Source organism: Poecilia mexicana, unplaced genomic scaffold, assembly GCF_051168715.1.
Source record: "Poecilia mexicana isolate PSO_F unplaced genomic scaffold, ASM5116871v1 scaffold_14, whole genome shotgun sequence".
NCBI classification, from domain to species: Eukaryota; Metazoa; Chordata; class Actinopteri; order Cyprinodontiformes; family Poeciliidae; genus Poecilia; species Poecilia mexicana.
In genome coordinates, this window is record NW_028263383.1 from 16,243,566 (window position 1) to 16,268,763 (window position 25,198).

General features: G+C 41.4%; 1 protein-coding gene across 3 annotated transcripts in view; it reads right to left on the bottom strand.

Moving 5' to 3' along the window:
* Positions 1–25,198, bottom strand: part of mtmr4 (myotubularin related protein 4) — a 45,394-nt gene that overhangs the window by 8,288 nt on the left and 11,908 nt on the right. For 2 of the 3 annotated variants that reach the window (XM_088012273.1, XM_088012274.1), the window contains exons 3-11: positions 12,480–12,569; positions 6,264–6,380; positions 4,416–4,498; positions 3,333–3,499; positions 3,136–3,232; positions 1,893–2,006; positions 1,622–1,812; positions 550–678; positions 174–285 (exon numbers count right to left, since the gene is read on the bottom strand). In XM_088012273.1, coding sequence (XP_087868399.1) covers positions 174–285; positions 550–678; positions 1,622–1,812; positions 1,893–2,006; positions 3,136–3,232; positions 3,333–3,499; positions 4,416–4,498; positions 6,264–6,380; positions 12,480–12,569 — 1,100 coding nt within the window. Of the gene's footprint in view, positions 1–173; positions 286–549; positions 679–1,621; positions 1,813–1,892; positions 2,007–3,135; positions 3,233–3,332; positions 3,500–4,415; positions 4,499–6,263; positions 6,381–12,479; positions 12,570–23,577; positions 24,676–25,198 lie in introns of those variants that run through there. The other variant, XM_014989059.2, reaches the window with a different exon arrangement.

Sequence of the window (25,198 nt, forward strand, 5' to 3'; positions counted from 1 at the left end):
GATCGATGTGTGCAGACGGACGGCGGGTTAGCCCAGCGGGAACAGGAACTTCTGTGTGGCTTCGCTCTCATGTCGGAGCGGTGTCGCTTTACCGTTGGCATCAAAACAGGAGAGGGAGGCGCAAACGAGGGCAGAGCTGCCGAGATGGAGAAAGGTCAAACGGATCGACTTACTTTCCCGGATCTGGGATCTGACTGCAGACGGCCCGCAGAGCCTGGAAGCTGTTGCGGATGGCGTGGATGTTGGCCATTCCCATAAACATGACTTCACAGTTGGGGTAGTACTCTAAAAATAACAGCACATTTACGTCAAAGCTTTACTGGAAGATATAGACAACATCTGTATGTATTGGTGCCGTCAGTTGATGGAAAAAAAAAATTTAAATCACATTAATCACTCTAGTGATGTTATTAATCAATTAATTTTCTTAACTTTCAAAGCTTTAAACATTTAAGAAAATGTTCAAGGGCCTCAAAAGGCTGAACTCTACCATGCATTGAAGTATCACAGGCAGAGTTTTAAGAAGGAAATCCTGCTCATCAGACCAACCTTCGCATTCACAGCCGCCACCTTTGGCTCGGTTGGCCACAGCGGCGGTGTAGGAGCGGGCGTCCAGAATCAGCAGCTTCTGGGGAACCGTGCTGTCGTCGCAGCCAGAGCCGCCCGTCAGCGACGAGTCTGAGGGGAAACGGGAAGGACGACAGAGCTGAGTGAAGCCTGGCGGCGGGACGAAGGGGGAGACGAGAAGCAGGGAAACAGAGAGACGCTGTGGACGTCGTGAAGAGAAGCAAAGTCTGTTTGTAACCCTCAGAGGAAACAATAAATCAATCAATAATTCCTCCTGATGCCAATCACAAGAGGCATGCCTCCAAAAGCTACTTGTGCTGGAGAGAAGTAATTATTGTGGGACTCCAAGTGAGTTTGCTCCAAGTAAAGCTGGCGACACTAAATTAAGCCTGAAAGACTCAAAGAATTGTTTCCTTTGCAAATTCTGCTGATAATTCATTTCTAATAGTCATAGAAACTGAATATATGAACACAGCGCTGCAAGTTTTGGTTTTAAATTGAAGCTCGTAAAAACAAAACTACAAACGCAGCTTCATGTTGTATTTAATTGGAGAGAGAGCGACACAGGCAGGTTAAAGTGGAGCCTACCAACACGACGCATGACTGAATTCACCATTCAAGCTTTTTTATCCGTCATTGCACCAAAAGGTAACTCATCAAAGTATTGATCCAAGGTCTAAATATTAATGCAATAAGCAGAACTGGATTTGGAGGCATTAAACTAAATGGACCACAATGCAATATGCGTGTCACGCTTTTCAGATTTTATCCATCTTTTTTGCCACTTCATGCTTACGTCTTTGTTTTGCATAAAATGCATCTATTTTGTAAGATAATTCATTTAGAAACATTTAAAGAGACGAAGAAGAGTTACAAAAGAAAGGATCTGTTTTCATTGAGCTACTTGATGAATAATTTAACTCTAATGTACTTTGGAGAAAAGTAATGATTGAAATCCAATACTTTAAATTATACAAAACTGTATCCAAGTCCCTCCAGTTTCAAACCAGCTGCAACATGACGACATCTACGGATCCACACACAGCAGGTTTACCAAAGTCACTGTCGCACGAGTCGGGAGCCTCCCCTCTCTGCCGGACCGTCGCCGTCCCCTTGGCTCCCGTGTCCATGTGACAGGCCTTAGCGATGGACGTCACCAGGTACTCGTCATCCGTGTTCCTCCAGCCCCACCAGCTGATCTCGGGCTGGCTGCAGCGAGCGATGACCGCCCCGTTCTTCTGGTGCCTTGAACACGAAGCGGCAGGGTCAAACGCGCGCTGCCACGTGCGAGCCGCAGACGTCCGAGGCCGCGCCGGTCGGCTTACCTGTACACCACCACGGGGATCCTCTTCCAGGACCTGAAGGAAGCCACGCTCTCCAGCTCTTTGTCGGTGATCCAGATGGGAACCAGGAGCTTCTGCGGGTAGCTGGAGCACAACCTGCAGGGGAAGCAGCGGGTCAGGGCTTCGCAGTTTCTAACGCGGCATTAATGCCTCTCAGCCTAACGCCATCTGTCTCCAGTCGCCTCTCCTCTCTCGTGATTCTTTCTCCAGTTCCTCTCCACCTGCTGAGGGACAGACAGGCTGTGTGGATATTAGTAGGGATGAAAGTGAAATGGAGTGCTGAGTCACGGGACTCAGCAGGCTGCAGCTTGTTTAATTAGCCCGTTGTCCTGCGTGTCCGTCTCCCTCAACAGGATGCTCTGTGAGCAGACTGACCTTTCATACAGGATTATTTCCAAGCGTCAGTTTCCAAACCGCAGTTTAACCGAAAGGATTTGGAGAAAACTTAAAATAAAACCAGAGTTTGGTCACGCTGGGAACTAGAGGGGCACGATAATCATCGACCTCATATGAAGAAACTAGAGCCTTATTCTTCTCATTTCCCAGTTTGAAACCAGTTATCGGCCTTTTGTACATTAACATTTCTGAATATGCTATAATTTATCTTATTCGTAGATAATAAAACATTTTATTCTGGGAATGATTTAACTGGACCAAAACTAAATATGTGATTTCTGTTAACAGAAAAATGGACGAATCCATCTTGATATCCATGGATTAAAACTTGGCGGAACGAGTAGATCAAGTTAAATTTCTAGTGGATCATAAATTTAACTGGAAATCTCATAAAATATGTAAACCAGAAACTAAGTCATGGACTTGTAAATAAAGTAAAAATGGTTTAGAACCATCAACTCTCCTGACATATTGTTCATTTGTTGTTAAGTCTTGTACATTAGTAATGAGGACAATTATATATTGTTCACGTTTTACATTGTTAATATATATGTAAATATAAATTTTATTTGTAATTATTGAAGAGAGAGCAGTTTCATACAAGAGTTTAATACTTTTCCCTCGTGTATAGTACGTGTTGCAAGAGTTTGTGTTTGTGAATTAATGATGAAATTTGTTCAGTTCAGTGGACGAACTGATTGACCTTTTTCAGGAAGCAGGAAGGTTTTCTTGGACTGTTTTTACAGCGTCATCCTCCTCTCCATATTTCATCTACACAACATTTATTGCTGCAGCAGCATCACGGCTGCTCACAACCACACAAACGTACTTGTAGTTGCAGTTGATGTCAGAAACTCTCCAGACGTTCTGCGTGTCAAAGCCCATACGCCTGACCTCCATTTCCATCCTGTGACGCACATGGTCTCCTACACACACACACACACACACAGCACAGGTAAACACTAAACAGTCCCAAACTGGCAACATTTTCTTTAAACTCTATGTCGTTGGGTTGGTGGAGCCGACCTGGGCGGCAGAGGTGAACGTGCTGGTCTTCATCGTCTGCGCTGGCGCCGAGGCACCAGGCGTGGTAGGCCAGGGCGAACAGGTCCTCCAGCCGGGACGGGTGGGCTATGACCCGGTTCAGGCGCTTCGCCCACTCCTGGCACTGCTTGAATGTCGCAAAGTGGCATCTGTGGAGAATCCCCGGTTTAGTTGAGAGAGAACATCTTTGTTTTTAATATTGTTGCGCAACAGTGAGCATTAGGAACTAGAAGAAAAGCGTAAAGAAAAGGTTGCAAGATTAATGATTTATTCAGTTAGCAATTACTCTGATTTTTCATTTAAGTTTTTTTTTTTTACACAATATTAAAATTCTATTTTTAAAGAAAATAAACATTTTACTGCCTAAAATGCAACAACATAGCGTTACTTTAGTTCACACTTGATCATTTGTAGCAAAGGATGAGAAACACTCCTAACATCAGTCTGTGAAAAGTTCGGCCCTTTCTGCTTCACTCATCAATACAACATTGACTGTTTTCTCGTTTAACAAATTAATAATTGGATAACAAAAGTGATTAATAGATTGTTTTGTCCATAAAAGTTGTACTGGGTGAAGCTAAAACTATGCCACTTAAGTTTTGGGTACAACACATTTACAAATTTAAAAAAAAAAATTTAATCTTAAATGCAAAATTTGTACAGTTTTGACTTAATTACCGCTCAAAATATGATGTTCTTTCAGCAAATGGCCTGTTTCCACCTTCACTAGTTAGCCAGATTTAGCCGTCTATCTTTAGTCTCAGGTCAAATAACAACTGATGGGGAAGCATCGATTTAACAGAAACGTAATGAATTGGATTAAACTCAAGTGCTCCGTCACACATCCTTTCAGCAGCAGAGGGAACGATTAAACAGAGAAAAACTAATGGGAGAAGTCAGTCGGGTTTCTCACACGGCGCTAAAACAAGACAGGAGTACATTGTTGGATTTAATCTAAAAGAAGAACAACAGAATAAACGGAACAACTTTTGCACAATGTTTAAACTTCCACCGCTAACACATGAGAGGCCGTCTAATATGAAGCGACCATCGTCTCCTTCCTACCTGACAACTTTGGAGTCTTTGCAGATGATGTGCAGCTGGAACATATCTCTGCTTTCCACACTTTCTACCAGCCTGAGCGGCACCTGTAGGGGGCGACAGAGAGCACATGATATCAGCCCACAAAGCAAAGAAAACTTCTGCACAAAAATAATCACAAATTTCCCCATAAACATCTAGACCTGCCACGGTAACAAATTTTACTAGGTAATAAATTGTCCAAGCAATTATTGTGATAAATGATAACAAAAAATAAATAAAAACAGACCGATACACTTTAATTTGGTAAGGGACACCATTGCTGCATTAATTGGAAAAATTTTTACACATTAAAAAACAACCAACCATAGATAAAAAGGAAATAAGTCACTTACAATCAAAACCATAAATAAAACTGACTATGAAGTCTCTGTAAATAAAACTGCCCTTCAAAAGATATTAATCATCAGAATGGAAATTATGGAGCTTGTTTTAATTTATCATATTATTAACTGATTCATTGCTTATTTTTACCAACAGCTTTCCCCCCCCTCATGTCTGACTCTGAAGTGTCAAAACTTCTTAAAAAAAATCAACTAATAAATCATCAGAACTGGGAAAATACTTAAACATAATTTATAGTCAGAATACCAGCAATTAAAAGATAAATAAACTTCAAGATTATTCCTGAATCACAATCTGGCAGAAAATTAAAGGTTGATCACCAGCTCAGCTGGATGTAAGAGACACTTTGTGTTTAGTGCTTCATAACCACACAGAGTGACGGGCTGAATGACAGAGCTGTCTAATCTGTGACAGAGGGATGTGTTTTATCGTATTGTACTCACAGAGATCTCATTGTCCACACCAGGGTAGGTCTAAAACACAGAGCCACCATGGAGCGCACACACACACACACACAGAGAGAGAGGAAGGGAGGGAGAGGAGACACACAAGACAGGAGGAAATGGGAAAAAATAAAAAAATTAAACCCCAAAAAGCTTAGAAGACAACACGGAAATGAAGAGTTAAAAAGGAAAGAAAAAACAACAAAAGAGTGCAAGATGAAAGCTAACCGAGTGGACGTGCTACTAGCGGCTCATGTCCAAATCAAACATGGATCATGGTGAGAAAGAAAGACAAACAAAGAGGGGGAGCAAAGGGCAGAAACGGTTTGGGAGGACGGGGTGAAGTTGTGAAAGGACGTGGGTGAGAGGTTGTGGCTTGCTGGCTTTCAGACAGAGTTCATCTGTGCAGCTGGGGGTCAAGGCAGGAGTCTGAGTGGTTGGGTAATCAGTTGTGTGGGCACGGTTAGACGGTGACTTATTCTCTTTCTGAAGGAGAATATTTAATGCCCAGGTGGTCGGGGCCTCTGCACTCCACTCTCCTCTGCTTCCAGAACCCTTGTGGAAAACTTGACCACGATTTGGGAAGGAGGAGAAATCCGACTGCCAGGGAGGACAAACAATACGCTCACTTGTGTTTGAGCAAGGGCTTGACGTCAACAGGAGTGGACGGCAGCGCCAGCAGGGGCCGGGCTGTAGCACTTGGATGTCACGTTACACCCTCTTCGCCGGTAGATCAAAGGGGAGCCTGCAACTCCTGCGGTACGACGTCGCTACAACAAACTATGCCGAAACCCCTGGTTTACAGCAAGTCCTCCGTGTAAACTCCTCCGCTTCATTCACCTCGTTAGCTCGGCTGTGCGTTTATAAAACAGTGGGGTGAAACGCCTGCGTGCGTCCAATCTGAACACCGAACCCTCCTCCCCGCCGCTATTGGCCTCCGCAGTGGCGTGGCACTGCAGACGCTCAGGTTGTTTGTACAGAAGCAAACAAATCCGCAAGCTCCTCCTCCGAGACGAGAACTCACGTTGATGACAGAGTCCTTGAACTTGATGTGGAGTCTGTAGTTGGAAATGGCGATGATGGCTTCGTCGGCACGGCCGAGATATTCCACTCCTTCCCCCTGAAGAACTGGGAATGGTACCTGAGTGAACACAAAGGGATGTTGGAGCGGGTTAAAAGCCTCATCGCTGCACATGTTCGCCAAACACTCTGTTACATCTGCTAACATATCAAAGTTTTGACGGTTTAATTTTCCAATTCACTCCTTGGGTTTCCGTAGACCAGAGTGATGTCAGCGCACCCAGTTGTTCTTGTTTGACAAGCGTGTTTTACAGCTTCTGCTTATTTGGACTTTGAATTCAGGTCGACTCTATGGTGAAATATTAGGGTCAGGTTGCCTTTATTTATTTTAATTACAAGAAGGATTTTATGAGCTCTTTAACACGAAAAACAGGAAACCAAAACGAAGAATGTTGAGCATCTTGTGAAGTTACATTTTAGTAACGGTTTCATAAATAAGGAAACCTTCAACATGTCAGCATCAAATTATTATCAGTAGCAGGAGCTTGAAATGAAAAATGTGTTTATTCGAGATAGACCAGAAACCAGGTGGAAGAAAATTCTCTGGTTTGGAAACCAGAATTAGACTTTCTTTTTTACACATAACTTTTTGGAAAACATGTAGTATTTCTACTACTCCCATTTCACTGAACACTTCTGCATGGCTTCGAGTTTCTGTAAAGCAAAACCTCCACTAATCAAACCAAAGACAATAAAGCCGACTAAAGTGTCCCATTAGACCAGCCTGTGGTCTTACAGAGGAACCTTTGTGAGCGTGAAGGGCCTGTAGCCGAGCCTGAATGGGTCGACAAACAAGAGGCAGGGCTGCCGGACTGGATCCCAGGCCTTCCATTAACATTCTTACTTCTACTCATTTTATTACAGTCTCAGCCAAGGCCTGGTTTTGGCTGCAGTACGACGCTACATTAAGGTAATTGGTTTCTAGAAGAGGTCAATAGAACTTTTTTTTTTTTGCCTTCTTACTTTTAGCCAGGGAATTGTCTCTAAAAGCCGAGCCGGTGAATGTGTCACACAGTTACATCTGCCAACTTCGAAGTAATGGGATAATCTGAAGCTTTCAATTACCTTCACACGGGTCGGCTTCTCACCTCCCCTTTCAAACAATTGTTAGTTCAGCGCTGAATGTTACTGGAGGATTAGAAATCGCTGGAAAGCTCAGGGAGGCTGGTATCGCTTGGGTTCAGTCTCCTTTAAACAACTTTTCCCGTCACTGGGGAGCATGAATGGCAACGTAGATCTTGTTTAGTCTCCGCTGGCGAGGACAATGGCGTTGCTTGGAGACAACATTACCTCATTCTGCATTAGCATGTATTGCTGAGTCACACAGAGCTGGAGTGACCGGAGCACGATAAAAAAGACTGCATGCAGCGAGGCAGATGGGGGGATTATGAGAGAAGTCAGGCAGAGCAAAACTGTACTGAATTAGTACGACTACTACTATTAATTATAATAGATTTTACTTGTATAGTGCTTTTCTGAAACACTCAGACACTTTACAGGAATTAAGCAAAACTACAAACAAGCAATTTTGCTTAAGGCTCTTAAGTATGGCAAGCAAAATCATAAAAAGGGGAAAAAAATGGATATGAGATATGAAAAGTCTCCAAAGAATTTCAAATAAATTGTTAAGCATACTGGATGGCGTTTTATTTAGTTTGTTAAAGTTGTGTGTTAGAGAACCCCCTGACATCTGCTGTGCACCTGCTTCAGGTCTGAACAGATCCTGCACCCATCAGTCGGTCCAGACAGAGAAACAGAGTCCAGCTTAACCTGGGAAATGGAGCACATAGTGCTCTACAGCAGAACATCAGAGCCAAATATAGGCAGCAGCAACTCCCCCTCTACCCCCCAAAAGCAACGCAGGACGGGTAAATATTAAAGATTAAAAATTCATTAGCATTTCAAACGCTTTTTTTTTAAATATAGAAATAATACCTGTACTGGACTAGCTTTGAAGTGACTGAAGATGAAAATGTTCCTGCACACAAGCAGAGCCGGTGTCAGGTTTTCCCCATATTTTTATTTTTTTTACAAATCCGTCCAGACTCACATTTTCAAATTTCCCAACACTTCTGCAGCAAATTTGAAATGGATGAAAACAAAATTCCACTATGGATTTACTACAGATATTTCTAGAGAGATTAGCTTTGAGAAACTAGAAGCAACAAAAGACGGATCCAGCAAAAACACTTTATCCCAAAGGGAAATTAACCTATTTATAATAATTCATATATAATAATTCATATTATCAAAGCATCTTCAGAGTCTTTGTGGATTTTGATGCAGTGGGTTGGAAAGGCTCTCCAGTAGCAGTCAGTCTCGTAACAGCCCTGAAGAGGCCTCTGACTGAAGACTGTTTCTGTATGACAACATTATGGCTGTCATGACATGCCAACATGCAGAGAAAATATTTCACAGGAACATGCCCTGGATGACATCAGGTGTTGGTAAGAACTGCTAATCCACCTCATTTGCTTTTGATGCGTCCCTATCGTTTTCTATTGAGACATTTGAGATGAGAATATAATCTTTGCCCATTATTTTTGGTAAACGATAGTTTGAACTTCCTCCTTCGCTCTCTACTCTTTGTTCCTGCTCTGCATCCTTTTCAATTCCTCTGGGATTTGGGGTCAAAGTTCAGGTACTATTTGAGCTTTTGGAATGCTAATCATCTGCCAATACCTTGTTGCCATGGTTACACATCACAACAGCTGTCTGAAAGTAAAATATAAAAACTCCGAGTAAAATTCCAGAGGGAATAATTGTGCAAACATGCATCGCCTCAAGCAAAAACACAACAAAAGTCTTCAACAATAACTAATCAGAGGTTCTCCAACATGCTGCTACGTGCCATTTGTCGCAAGACCAGAATAAATTCTGGAATTTAATAAATTTAAAAATAGTTTTATACTTTTCCAGACTGTTTACTTAAAACCTGCTGATATAAAATGGAGACAATCTGCAGACTCGCATAGTCAAAGTGTTGGGATCTACAGTAAAATGATACTGCAGATCATTTCATCGATCTACAGTATCGATAAAATGAAAAGCACGGCACACAAGCATTGTCGCAGCAACATTGCTGCTGGCAGCATGCGACCGAAATGCAATTCTGCACCCTCTGAATCCGATTGTTTCTCTGGTGTGGGGAGACACCCAACACGTCCTGCCCAGATTGCCATAGTTAACATGCTGTACAGACTTGGAGCCGCATTAAATGAGCCGCGCTCCAAAAGCGGGCGCATGAGTCACTGGCAGCTGGCAAGCGCAGCATTGGATACTGTGTCACGTTTCCTCTACGAAGCCTTTCAAGCAGCAGAGACATGAACAGAAAAAAAGAGAGAGAGAGAGAAAGAAAGAGAAAAAACCAGGAGAGGCGCAGAGAGGAAGAGAGTGAGAAGAAAGAAACAACCATGAATAATGCGCCGACTTGCGAGTCGTGACTTCCGGTTGGGGCAGCCTGCATGTCAGGGCATGCACACGCTGCTGCTGCGAGCGAGCGAGCGCATGCCGAAATGTGCAGACTCAGAGGTGGGAAGGCAGAAAAGTATTAAGTAGGGCAGGGGAGGTCTGTCATTTTGTCTGAGGGGGAAAACTGATGGATGATGGAAGCGAGTGAGGACAATCGAGAGACAAAAGCACATCTCCCTTTTTAAAAAATGAATTTCTTCTTTTAATCCACTTTATTTTTAGGAAGGTGGATTATATCACCTTCCTAAAATTAATGGCCAAAATCAGTTTTTGACTAAAATTATTTTAGCCAAATTTATTTACTTGCATCTTTTCACTTTGCACAAATGTTACTTATTTTACCCAAGTTTAGTTTTGCACGGGTGTGTCTGCTGATTTGTTGTGATTACTTTGCATGGTTTTCTACCATATCAATCAATATGTTGCTAATAATCAATAGCAGAACATATGACGGAAAGAAGAGAGACACGAAAGGTTAGATGAAACACGTGACTGCATGTGTGAACGCAGATCGATGAGAATAATTATAAAGCTTTTACCTCCTCAGATTGATGCCGATCTCACTGGAAGGCCTTTCAAAGCCGGCCACTTTAGAAATGAAAACTCTAAACAAGCCGATATCCCCCCTCAATCCACTGGAAATCAAGTGGAAAATATAATTCCATTTAAAACCACTAAAAAAAAAAAAAACCAGCAGAGAGTAACCCAGGGCTGGGCGGGTCCATCTCTCTTTTGTCATGGTCTCCATCAACGCCTTGCTCGGCTCCATTAACCAAACAGCCTAAAAGCACAAACTCTACTCCACAGGGAGAAGACAGTAAATTACCCATCGTGGTTTTTCAGCTTCATCTTCACCAACAGAATAACCGATCCTTCTCGTCTCGCCTTTGGCAGCTGCCCCGTTTTGTTTCGTTGTTTTTTGTTCTTGCTTTTTAAACCTCTGCAGACGCTGTTTTAGGGGAGAAGGATGACGGTGCATTTCTTAAAAAGCCTCAGAAATGAACATGAAAGGTGACATATTTCAGCTGTTTATTGTTGCTGGTCATCAACTGGAAATAACCAATTACTTTAAAGTAACTGGATTATTTGAATTAGAGATGAATACCTATTATATTCATAAATCTGGTTGATACTATTCAGTAATTTGGAGGCGACAGATGCCCAGCTCCAACCCTTCACCTTCAAACCCTTCTTCCCCAGAAATGTCGGAGTTGGTGCTTCCTGAAAAATATGGCTAAAAACATATGGCTGCATTTCTTCAGTAGAACCGGCTCCCTCTTCTTCATCACTCCATCTAACTTCTTCCTCCAAAATTGCAAATAAATCTCTAAAATCTTCGCTGAAATCTTCATAACTTCCTGGGTTTCTGTGTACTCAACCTTAGTCGTTTATGGTTTGATTTTCCTTGAACAGCGACAGTTTGCATTTATAGTATTCTGTGAGAAATACTTATTAAAAGCTTTTGTGCACATAGAATTAAAGCACGGTAGTTCATTTTAAAAACATTTTTAAGTGGTTTTATCGTGTAAATAACAGTTTAGTGTTGAACAATATGAAACGGGGAATTGGACAATAATAAAAGCTGAACTTTAAATGAACCCAAATGTGACAAAAAATGACGTGCAAGAAATTTATTAAGACTATTCAGTCAGAATAGTTAGGAATATCATTAAACCCAAAAAACAGCAGATGACCCAAAGCTGAAAATGCTCAGAGAAATTACCTGGCGAACTGAATCAGCAGAGCTGTTCCTTACTGCATGATCAGAAACCAAATAACCTCTGTACTCAAAGGTTTTCAGATTGATGACGCATTGATGCTGAAAATGTCCAAGTCCAATCATGTTGAATCCTCTTACTATGCTTTATTGCAACATAATGCGTTTAGAGAAACTGGGGTCAGCTAAACTCAGTATAAATAGGTCACAGGGCCACAAAAAATGGAGGTCAGAAATCAGCCACAAAGGTCTGATCTGTGCATCTGTATTAAAAGTATTAAGTCCTATTCAGAGCAAATCTGGGCTAAAACACCTTTGTTTAAAAAAAAAAAAGTTTAATAGAGAGAGAGAAAAAAAGATAAGACTGATCAATTTTTACCCATCTGAATGACAGCTGGCAGCTCACTCATAATCCTGCGTGTGATGCGCAGGCATTCACCGCCCAGCCAAAAATAAACTGATCAGATTATTTTAGAAAACGGCTGTCCGACACAGCAGCAGAACAGATGTAGCGCCATCACTCAGTGATGTCATGGCTTACAGCAGGAGGAGGCAGCATTTCACTAGACGCTGGTGCTGCTGTTCTTAGTGTTGTAGGGTAAGCATGCTGCTAGGAAAAGATTTTAAAGAGTTCGTTAATTTAAAAAGCGGCGTAAAAAGCAGTATTTCTTTCATTTGTAGGAATGTTTACAAAAAAAACATAAAAGTCACATGTCAGACTAATAGAACAAACATGGAATGTGTACATGATGCCTGATCGGAGTAAATCAGCTGGATTGAAATGCAATTATTTTTTCATTAACCAGGTTGCCTTGTTAACTTTTTCTTGTGTTAAGCACAAAACAGACTAATGGGGATAATGTCTCGAGTAGTAACCTTTTAATATGAGGCCCTTTGCTCTGCTGAAGCACCATGTTGGCAGACAACACAGCTTTTCCAGCCAATGTGCTTTATGGAAAGTAATCAGCTCACCTGCAGGCTTTCATCCTCCTTCACCAGGTCCTTCTGGGGGAACAAGTCCTTGGCCTTGATGTACTCCAGACTGGGAGGCCCCTCTTCACCCTGGTAAATGCACAACAATGGTTGTAATACTAGTATTCACAGTGACGGCAAAAAATGACAGTGACAGCAAGTTCAAATATTAAGACTAACCACTAAGGAGGCACTTCCCTGAGTCGTTAGCCTCTGGCGGAAAACGCTCCAAGCTAATGCACAGCAGGTTAAAATCTGACTAAAAATGTAAAATAAACTTTCAATAAGTTTATTTGTATTGCACATTTCAGCAAAAAGGCAAAGTAACATCATAAAGTCACCAAATGTCAAAGATGTTGATCAATGTTTAAGTTTTTATGGTTCAAAGCAAATCTGAACAGGTGGGTTTTCCAGGTCTTTGAATCAGCTGAATGCTGCTTCTCCATGTTTGGTTCTGGTTCTGGAGATCCACAGCAGAGCAGAACCAGAAGACCCGAGTGGTCTGGAAGATTGATACCACAAGAGATCTTTAATGTGTTTTGGTGCCAAGCTGTTCAGTGACTCATAACCACATCGTCATGGTAACTAATCTTCATTGTTATAACCTGAGCTAACAAGAGCATGTAGATATTAAATAGGTGGGGACCCAGGATTGAACCTTGTGGTGCCCCACATACAACTGATGAGAAATTACCTACCAACACAAAGGTAATTTTTAGGCAAGGTTTCTTCCCTTCTGCTGTTTAGAGCTCGGATTGAATATATGCTTTTTCCTATAAATAAAAATGCTGAGTGCTGATGTTTTCTATATTTCTACTGCATTTAGTTGTAGAGTGTGTATGACTGAATAAAGAAATTGTCACTTTATGAGCATAATCATCTAAAAAAAAAAAAAGCAAGACCGAAACGCTCCTGGCAGCTGATGAACCCACAAAGCGATCCAGGCTTATGAGGTTCAAGCCCAACGTAATGGATGGGTTACTAAAATTAGCCTGCAATTCTTCAAGTGGAGGCAGACGGGAGAAAAGGGGAAGAACAAAAGAAACCAGTCAGCGCCGTCCTTTTGCAGCCAAGGGTACTAGTGCCCTACTCAGGCTGAATGAACGCTTATCAGGTCACACTTTAAATCCTTGGAGAGAATAAAGTGATTGCACTGAAGCACCTGCATTGGGCCTTTATTTTCTTTTAATTGACAAGAGTTACATAAGACTGTTTCACCTCAGCAGCTTCCAGGAAGTTCATCTCTACACTGTAATTAGGTTCATTTGAGCATACAGTGAACAAGTTTACCCACTTCGACTGCTTCGCCGATGCAGGCAGGAACACATCTTTGCAATTCCTTCATGCCACCAGAACGACAGTCCTTGCTTTGTGCCTTTGATTTTAAAGATACCGCCTCCCATGACACCAAAAAAAAAGAGGAACGTCCTTGACGATGTCAAACCTTGCAAAACAACAGCCTCGTTGATAATGACCATCATCGAAAGCAGCTAATTAAAGCACAAAATACGCCAAAGGTACGGACAATGCAAGTTGTAACCGGATAGCCAGAGGATGTTTTTTTAACCTGCATGACGTAACACTTCACATTTACGGTATGCGCACAAGGTATTCACAAGCTTTTCACATTTTGTCATGTGGCAGCAAACTTGTTAAATAGAGATTTTATACAACACAAACAAAGTAGAGCAGTGTTTCCCCAGCCCTGGTCCTCGGGGCTCACTGCCTCGCATGCTTTAGATGGTTCCCTGCTTTAACACGACTTGATTCAGAGGATTGCAGTTCAACAAAAGTCTGTTCAGCGGCAATCAATTGAAATCAGGTGTGCTGAAGCAGGGGACGTCTAAAACATGGAGGGTGAAGTGGCAAAAAAAAAGAAAAAGAAAAAAAAGAAGTAGAGCATAAGTGTGCAAGGTTTACCTCAGAAAACTCATCCAGCGGCCCGTCGTGTTTGAGTTAAAAAATGTTCACAATATTAAAATATCACTTGATAATAATGTGAAGATTAATACCTGAACACCAACTATAGTCTTAAAACATGCAAACATTTTAAAAAGATTTAAATATATAAACAGTGTTTAGCCTGGTGGGGGCATAAGTAAAGCCTGGTGGCCCGCCAGGCTTATAATACACTGGAGGAAATGCTGAGTGAGAAATGGAATGAGAATTAGACAGGATTTTGTTTATTTGTTTTAAATGAAACGCAAGTGTGTGTGGCATTAGTATTTACCCTGTGTCAATGTGCTCTGAGTCCGTCAGTGCCAGCTTTGCATTATGTAAAGACTCATTTATCCCCATTCTTTTTGGAAAACAGCTTAAACTCAGATAGGTTAGTGTGTCTGTAAAAAACTATTCAAGTCCCAGCTCAGATTCCCAGTGAAAGTTGGGTCTAAACTTTGACTGGACCACCCTAACACATATCTATGCTTTGATTTAAACCGTCCTGCTCTAGTCTCTGCTGTATGTTTAGGCTTGTTATCCTACTGGAAGGTGAACCAGCATCCCAGTCTCAAGTGTTTCACAACCTTTTAAAAGGTTTTCTCTACACCCATCATCTTCCAATCGACTCTGGCTTCTTGGTGGGGAGTGTTCATTGGAGAAGCGGCTTTCAGGCGATTTTGATGACAAAATGTAATGTTTATTGCTTGTATCATAACTAGTTACTTGTTGCTGAAATGTGCCGACTTGACTTTTCTACTGTATGTAGTGTTTTTCCTGTAGGTGAAATTGCTGGGCTGGTTAAAAACACCAAGAAAATAAAACAGATTAAACATTTTTTTCTCTCATTTTGATAAGTATTTGAAAGCAGTTATTTAACGTCACACAATTGAGGCGAAGGTAAATCCTGGCTTTGACTGAAAACACTTTAATGAAGACATTGTCCTCTGACAGGTAAGCCCTGGGCAGACTTGTCTGGAAACCTGATCTAGACATAGGGAGTCAACAGAAAGCAGGTGTGTCAACTCTTGATGGAGCGTCCTCTGCTCCTTTTATGTTGTAACCGATGACCTACTGTGGGTGTGGGAGAGATTAAAGCCATAAGTCACTACACACAGTAAAAACGTAACTAAACAAAGCTGTTCTTTCTGCCACATCTACACGATATATTTTACTAAATGGTCATGCTGATGGCAGCTTATGGAGGTTAATGCCAAGGCTGTGTCACACAGACGTTTACGCTTCCTGAAACATACTGCAAAGCTAAGTGCTTTCTGACTTTGCTGATGGCTCCATTGACTCTAAACACTGGCCTTATGTTCTCTACAAAACTATAGAAGATGCATTCAAGGTGAAGGAGACGCTGGGACTTTTGTTCTGGTTAAATGCTGCAGCGTTTTATTCCTGGAGGGCAGAAACATTAGAGAAGCTAATAGTTCGGATCCTATGTTATTAGAATAAATAGCTTATTCCCCATTCACAACTGTGATAAGATAAAAAACTGTTTATACAGGATTTTTATCGACATTTTTACCAAGCATGCTCTGATAAATCAACCCCGATTTCCTCATTCATGGGAGATCAGTGATCGGCTGATACTTTAATGTAAAACCGATCTTATCTACCTCTGCGAAGATCTGATGATCAGCTACTGTCCCCTTTTTCTCTGCTGTGAGAGGACTGACCGACCGACCCGATTAATAACAGCCATGTGAATAATTCAACTCCTATTCATGACAAGTCAGAATCAGAAATTCAGCTAACTATTGTTCTGAATGTTTCCAATTTGTTTGGAAACATTCAACTGCAGAAGTGACTTGTGAATGAAACTGCTCAGACCTCTGCGCCTCTTCAGTATTTCATGTTTCCCCTGGAAGCAGGTGGATGGTGACAGTGGCCATCAGTCAGGAGCATCCTCAGAGATTCAGGCCATTACACTCAGATCTCACCTGCTCCTGCCACCTAGACGCAGGTTTGCTTTACCAGAAAGGTTTGCTCTAATCTCACCCCAAGGAAATCGATGCTCATCAGTTCAGAAGAACATCCATGTGGTTTCTTCCAGCAATCAGAGCGACACAGCCTCACACGTGAGCGCTCCAGTGTTAATAAGCCACCAGCTCCCTTGGCTCTAGTTTGCTTTCTGCTGAGCCACACTACAGCACTTGGCACCTGCTGCTGAATTACGATATGGAGCGACCCTGACCATGCATTCTGGTGAGAGCCCCGCTGGAACACGGCGAACTTTAAAGACACAAGCAGACGGAAACGAGACGCTGCTCCAGATGAAACCTAGACAAGGTAGTTTATCAGTAGGGCTGAGCTTTTATCGTATCGTTTATTGGGATAAATTTCATATAAGAATTTTGATTTATAGTCATCAAGAACATTTTCAATTAAAGCTGTAGTATGCAACTTTAAAACATTTTTTTTTTACATATTTGTTGAAATTGTAACAATATGAGACGGATGATCTGTGATAAGTAAATAAATCAAGCTCCTCTGCCTTTTCCCAGTGCTGACTAGAAATAACGAATAGGAGCCAGGAGGCGGGGCTTAGCACTGTTAATCATGCTTGTGTAATCACTGCTCATCACTCTCTCTGCTAAGCTACTGCTTCTTCCCGTTAGCAGCTGCCGTGAATGCTAAAACTAGTTATAATGGCCACAGATGATGGCAGATAAACATTTCTCCTGAAACGCTAAAATGTCTCTCTGCCATACACAAGGTTGATTGACAGCACTAAGAATTGGTTATTTTTCACCTGGACAGGTGGATTTCTTCAGACAGCAATAGCAGCACTTGGTGGAGGAACTCTATCTTTGTATCAGATTATTTGTCTCATATTTTACGGTCACAATATGGTAACAGTTTTAACAAATGTGTTTTTTTAATAAGTCATACTGCAGCTTAAGGATAAAAAACCCCAACAAAAACAAAGCTGTACAGTCATGATTGTTATCGTTTTATTATTTTAATCGACTTCAGGTTCAATACGAGTATCAATAAACTTGGATAAATGCAGTTTGGTGGTACAAATCACACTTTTTTGTGTGACCGCTGTCCTAAATAAGCATATTACATATGGGAATGTTTTTCAAGAGTAGTTTTTGTGTTTGTGGGGCCATTACTGCTGTGTCATGCAGTCACTGCAACCCACTTACATTACAAATGAAGTAATAAATAGTTAATCTCTTATCGTCACAATAGTACCACAAAATATTGTGATAAAACTATGTCCACATCGTCCAACCCTATTTGACAGAAAAGACTGCAGAAAAAAAGGAATGGCAAACTAAAAGGACACATGACCGTAGCAGTATTCATTACACTGAAACTAAACTACAAGAATCTGGAGATTTTCAGCATCCTCATACCTTTCTAAAGAGAGCACAGCTGTTCAAACTCTGCACTCCTAAACAAACATGCAGCACACGGCTCTGTTTTAGTTTATTCCTCCCTAGAGGGCTGCAGATAAAATGGTTTACAGTAGATTAAAGGGAAACAGGGATGCTCCGACTTCACAAAAAGATGGAGCACAGCTCGTCCTGCGGCCGGCGGTGTTTTTTGCTTAGTCACTGCTGTGAGCCAAAACGCCCTCCCCAACCTCTGCCTGAGCGGCGCTCGGAAAGCTGGAGACGACAGCCGTGTCGCGCGCGAGCCTCGATGCGTTACAGTTATAACCGCCACTTTGCATGTCATGATAACACGCAGAGCGGCCAGCAGTCAGCGCGGCGGCAGACAAGATGCCGTGACGAGGCGAATTAATGGCGTCTGTTTTTATTGACTTACGATTCGAACTGATCTGATGACAGCGCATGAGAGAGAAACGGAGGAGGGAAAACTTCTGCTCACGTTTAGTTAAATAAAAACAGAGCCGTCGGGGAGTTCGGGACGTCGCAGGGGTAGGATAGTAGTTGGAGGAGACGGAGAAGCACTGGCACACATTTCACTAATAGGTGTCTGGTTGCCATGGCTACAACCAGCACTTTTTTAGAGACCAAGTCCCTCACTGTAAAAAATAAATAAATACTCTGCCTTTGCCGGATTATTTACTTAATCTGGCTTTGTCCCAGAGTTGTGCAGATTAGAGGAGCAGAAAGCAAAGGTGACCTCTTAAATTTTTTGTGGCAGCATGTGCTCAAATACCTGATGTTAACTGAACTGATGGGTCATTTTAAATGAGAGGTACATGTTGGCAATGAAGTTGTAAATATTTAAAAGAGCTTTAAATAGATTTCCAGGCACCTGGAGCTGTGATGTGAGGAGGTCTGCATGATGCCAATACAAGGAGAACAGCAATACTGTTGGTGAATATTTAAAAAAAGCAATTTTCATTGTAATTAATTTGTTTTAGAGATGAAATAGTCGTCAACTAATTTAGTAAACAAATCATTAAAATGGAGAAAACAGACTCTGAAATATGGCGTTTGCTGAAACAAGCTCAGAGCAGTAATTAAGCCAAAACTGTACAAAAAACACATTTTGAATTTAAGAAAAAAAAAAAAAAAAATGTCTAAAAATATGTTCTACACAGAAATCCTCAGTAACAGTTTTAGCTTCATCTGGTTGAAATTATTTATATTAGGCACCTTTTGCTGTCCATATATACACCAGATAAACAAAAAAAAAAAAAAAAAAAAAGGTGAAAATAGAGAAAAGAGCTTTTCACATGCATTTCTTTAGCTACACATGAATCCTTTGCTACAAATAACCAACAGCTGTACACTAAGAAGTATGATTATTATATTTTAGGCAATAAAATATTACTTATTTTTATTTGCATCTTTTAATCTATTTCCAGTACTGTATGAAAAGCAAATACTGATGTTGGTTAATTAACCATTAATGTTTAACCATTAACAAATGGTTAGTGGTTAACCATTAAACAAATGGGTTTACCATTTGTTGCTTAACCATTTAACAAGTGGTTAAATGAAAAATCTGCAGAACGATATTTTCTTATACGAACAGATTAATTGGCTAAATAATTTTAATTATTTGCAACTAAAATAATTGTTGGTTGCAAAAAAAAAAAAAAAAAAAAAAAAAACCTTATAGATCTGTAATAATTTGTTGCTTTCTAACAATAGTAGAAATAACTTATTTTTGGGTTTTAAATAAAACCAACTACATTACACATTTTTATTATTTAACTTTATCTTGTGACAGCATGAAGCCGTGATCTTTTCGTCGCGGTTATCATACCGGTTCAGTCTTGCACTGGCCCAGTCAGTTCAACATATCCTACATCTCAAGATGCGACGGGTGCAAACAGAGAAGGAATGCCACAATTTTTCCTTCATAAAAAAAGACAACGGATTCAGAATCAGATGCATCGGATCTGACAACATTCCAACATAAAGTTCAAGATGAAAAGATGGCAGATGAAACTCTCCCATCATGCTCCTCTGTTTTCTCCCCCATCCTCTGCGGCCAGATGAATATTTCATAGATCATCATGTTCTAAGCAATCAACCCCATTTTGTGGGATAACTTGGCCATCCTCCAAATACTGAGGAAATTATACAGGAACAGGTTGGTCTGAAGGATAGCAAAGGTAATATGTTCATACTTTTGATAAATATACACTCATGGCGGTCAGGAAGCTAAATTGCTGAATTGCGTTCACTAAACTGCAAAGTATTCGCTCAAACCTGATTATTATGCAATTCAAACATTGTCATGGCAACAGCTGTATCAAAATACAGATTGCTCCTTCAAACATTTAGGGGAAAAGGTTGCTTTGGAGCTCATGGGTTGTCTGATAGGATGAGTGACCAGTCAAGCCTGCATTACAGTTCAATCGGCAGGTTTTGGCTTGGTAGTTGAGAATTGAACTGTGTCAAGTCGAGTCACTTCTGGTGCAAATCATTTAGCTTCAAGATGAGCCGTGAAACAGGTTCACAGTGGAAGAACCTGACTGGCCCAGCTACAACGAAACAGCATCTTTAGGGTTAAACAGAGCGGGCCCAACATCAGTGTCTGACCTCACTGATGTGCTTCTGGAGCAATGGTCAAAACAAAACTAGGACTGCAACTAAATTATTCCAGCTATTGATTAATCTATTATCCTGACAATTAATTTTCTTATTCAATTCTTTTGAAATTCCATGTTACAAATACATTACATTATTTTAAGTAGGAAAATAATTATTACCTAAAATGCAATAACAGTGATCGTTGAATGAACGCTTGATTATTTTTGGCAAAAGATTCCAACATGTGAAAAGCTCAACCCCTGATGCTCAACTCATCAATACAGTACAGGGCTGATCGATTGATTATTTTTTGGATTAACCGATTAATAATTGGGTAGGAAAAAGTGCTTAAACCAGGTGAAGCTAAAACTATGCCACCTGAGGCACTTTATGTTGAAAATATTTACAAAGATTTGTTTTCATCTTAGAGGCACAAAATTATTTTTTGGTACAGTTTTGGCATAACTACTGCTTTGAGTATGCTGTTCTTTCAGCAAATGGCATTTTTTAAAGTCTGTATACACCAGTTAACGATTAATTGATTCAACCATTATTTCAATAATCGATTCCACGCGATTAATCTGGTTAATCTTTTCAGCCATACGCAAAACCAAACCTTCCCGTAAGAGCTGAAGTTGTTAAATTTGCATGGGGCGGCGAGACATAATAAACTTGCCGATTTGTGTGTTTGTGAAGGCAAATGAGCAAATACTTTTAACAATATTATAATTTTGATAGAATACAAGAAACTGCGAGCTCTCCTACGCCGTCCCTGCTGCATGCCTGTAAACTCTTTTTGCAAGGTGAAGGAGGGTTATGATTGAGTACAAGTGGGATCACAGGCATAAAAACAGTGCAAGAAACGACACCTAAAGCCCATCTCCAAAAAGCTTTTTGGTTTTACTTGATGCGTTTAGCTAGCATGAATAATTTGATTACAGACATGGAAAAATCTAAATCAATTCAATTAGATGTTGTAGCTCCATTTAGTGAGATCAACATATTGCGCATGGAGCAGGCACAGACGCTTGGTTTTTTCCCCCCTTCACTGACTGATGACGACAAGGATGGGGATGATTAAAACTCTGCAGCCCTTCCTCCGACGGAGGAGACTGACAAGCCTGTGATCCATTTAGGTAACAGAGGATGTGGATACTAAATTATACAGACAGTGACGCAAAAGAAGAAGTGCCGACTCAGCCGAGCCACAGACGTTTAAGACTGATCATAAATTGTGTAATGACCAGCTGCATTTTCTTAAAGAAAACAAGAGAAGGGAAGCGGCGCGCTGCATCTTCATCTATCGGACTTTATAAAATATTTTCTCAGAAATAAAAGTTGGAATACAAATCATCTCCAAACACCATGCAATCAAAATGCAAAGTAATGCGATTTAAAGTTTCTGACAGTGTACAAAGTGAGTGGGAGATTCCCTGATCTTCAAAAGGACAAACAAAATGTACTTTTCATTCTTATTTTTTAGGGATATTTGAACAGTTTTGTGCAAAAACCTTGAAAGTTTTGAGGCTCTCTAGCCACCTGAATGAGAAACACTTGAGGGTTCAGTTGCAAATTTAAATTTACCTCATTAGAAGAAAAAAAAAAAAGTCGATTGTTCAATCAAGGCTTCAAGAATCAAAACACTGATAATCTAATCTCATGTTTACTGTAGCATTCCTCTTGTAATATTCAAACTAATTTTCTGATCCCACTGTAGTCAAAAAGCTCAATTTCAATTTAGATTAAGTGATTTTATTTTTTAGAGCTGTAGAGGCTTCTAAAAATATGCACACCTATTAAACATTTAACATGACAAAATATGAAAAAGAAAAACAAAGTAGAGCATTTTGTTAAGAGAAAGGAAGACATTATTTTTTTTAAAAAGTGAAGTGCGGCAATGTAAATTTAACCACCAACATATAGTCGTCCCCATGTGTTGGTGGGGACACTTTTCTTCTCCAAGGACAGGAAATCCCATGAGAGTTGGTGGGAAGTTGGGTGCAGACAAATGCAGGAAAATCCTTGAACTAGACCAGTCAGACGCTGCAGGGGACTTGAACCTGGAGCGAAGGTTCAACTTCAAGCAGGGGAAAGACGGCGCTACGATGAAAGGTCTAGGAACAAACACCTGCAGCTGTAATTGAGGTTACAGCTGACTTTACAAAGTATTGTACCAGTGTGGCTGAATACAAATCCAAGCCACACTTTTCAGCTGTTATTACATCTTTGAACACCAATTTTCTCTCCATTTTTACAAATAAAGTATTTTGTCTTGGTCCATCACCAACTCGTTTGTAATAATCAAACCGTTGTATGTCCTGGTTATGATTTGACTAAATTATTTTTAGATTTTAATGACTGTTGACATGCCTTTGAAAAACTTGACTTTCCACAGATACCACATGTTGGCATATTAGCATACCTTCAGTATGCCTCAGAACATCAACTTAAGTTAAACTTTATTTGCTGTATTTCTATACATTTTTACAAAATTTCAGAAGCTTTAGAGATTAAAATTCTAACATATATTCCTTGTGAAGTCACAAGATGTTTGTTCTGCTTTATCCTACTATTATATTACCCTTTGAAAAGCATAACATGGGATAAGGTAAGAAGGAAAACATGGAGGCCCTAGATGGCGAGTTAAACGGCAGACTTGCTGAAAGTTACAACGGTCAACAAAGTGTAAACATTAAAAAGAAGCATCATCTTATTCAGCTCCACAGACGTGCGGTCACACTGTCCTACCTGGAAACTGAGATTTGACCTTTCTCTAGCTCCGTCTTGACATTCAACAACAGAAGCACACCTGCTCCACATCAGTCTTCCTCATTTCCTCCAGAGAGACCAGCTCCAGCCCTCCACTGCAGCTAGCGTGGCACATCCTGTTCTCACTCTGGGCACAAACAGTTTGAACCCGACCTTCTCCGGACCAATCCTCGGCAACTTAAAAGTGCACCAAAGTAGTTATTCATCATCTCCTCGTTAACACCACGCACACATTAGCCGAAGTTGGTGTTGGTCAATAACTGTAGCACTCATGTTGATAAATCCCTTCCCCCTTTGGTGAGAAGGCAGGCATGCACACACACAGGTGGCGAGGTGAGATGGGGGGAGGGAATACACACCCACTGTAATCTGAACTAGGACAACAACGAACACAATAACATGAGTGAACTTACAAAGCAGTTGAGCATGGAGCAGGACACCCTTGCTGCGAGGCTCATGTCGAGGAAAAGCAAGACTGTGCCTGAAAGACGAGCAGCGCGACTGCAGCACGAGGAGCCGGCGTGACCATCCTTCTCCCAGCCGCCCCGGCCCACCTCGAACTCGTGTACCCCCAGCCACCTTTAGCGGGTTTCTCTCTACTCAGGATGTGCTGGAGGATGACAAGCTAGTCTCATTTAGGATCCCAAACCCCAGTCCTCCCCCCCACCCCACCACTCCAGAGAGGGGCGAGGGAGCGCGCCGGCGTCTGAAGACGGTCCCTGTTGCACGGCTGAGAAAAGGAGGATAGTCCATGAAAGGTACAACGAGGAGCCGCAGTCCGACGGAGCCGGCGAGCTAAAAAAACCAAAAAAAAAAACTGTGGGAAGAGCTGAAAAAGCACCGCAGATGGAGTAACAGAGGGGGAAAAAATAGGAGAAAGGAAGACGGAGGGAACTGCCTGATGCTAAGCTCCACCCCTCCGCATGTGCATCAACCTCTCTCTCTCCATTTGACACGCTCGCATCTCTCCTCCTGTATCCCTTTCATCTCGCACTCCTCCCCCCCGCTAGCTTCTTACAGGAATACGGCTCTCGCTAAGCAAGCAGCGTAACCAGGAGGGCCGACAGGGAAAGCTGCCGCGCACGTGCTATCTGACGACTGCAGTGTGCTGCGCCCTCCTCGGAGCGGCAAGCTCGCAGCGCTCTGACGAATGCGCCGGACACAAAATAAAAACACCACCAGCTGATCCTGAGGCAGAAGAGAAGGGGAAAACCCCCTCAGCTAGAGGTTCATCGTCACAAAACTGCTGCACTGGATGCGGTGCAGCTGCACCTGAGGACAGAGGAGGGGCGGGAGGGGGTCTGAAGTCGAGAAGATCTATTTGGGGAGCTCTGGTGACACAGTGTTATTGAAAATCCTTCCTCTCCACCGTCTCTGCATCAGTGGATGCAGGGCTTCACTGGGGAAGTGAGGGAGGGTAAAACTCCCCGCCGTCGCCAGCGCCAACCTTCCCCCTGCCGAGTCGTGACAGCTACTCACCTACAGCTGCCTGACCCCACATTATGCAACGTGTAATGAAGTACACAGAGAATGCAGCACTGCTGGATATTGATTTCATGGATGACAGGATTTGATTCCACACAATAAGGTTGTGCTTTAAAGTAATGAAATTACATCATTACTGATTTTTATACATCCAAAAATACAAAAAAGAAAAGGACATCTGGAGTATCAAAGGTCAGTCAAGTACAGGCACTTGTGCAACAGTAGTATTTATTAAGTTTATGTACAGAATAAAAATTACCACAATTTTAATCAAGCATATTAGTCTGTAATTGTAATTTTTTTTACATGAAGTGTATTAGAAATAAATATTTAAACATTTTGCTTTAAATCCAACAGATGTTGCTCAGTCATCCGTTATTCAGTGTGCGAGCTGTCCAGCAGGAAACAATGAAGGCAACATGTTTTTATGGGTCCCAAGAGGAGGAATATCAACTTAATGCAGAGTTAGGAACCGTCATGGTTTAATACAAGTTTCTACTGGGGAATACATTAATTTTCTTCCCACATGTAGTGAATTTAGCTACAGCG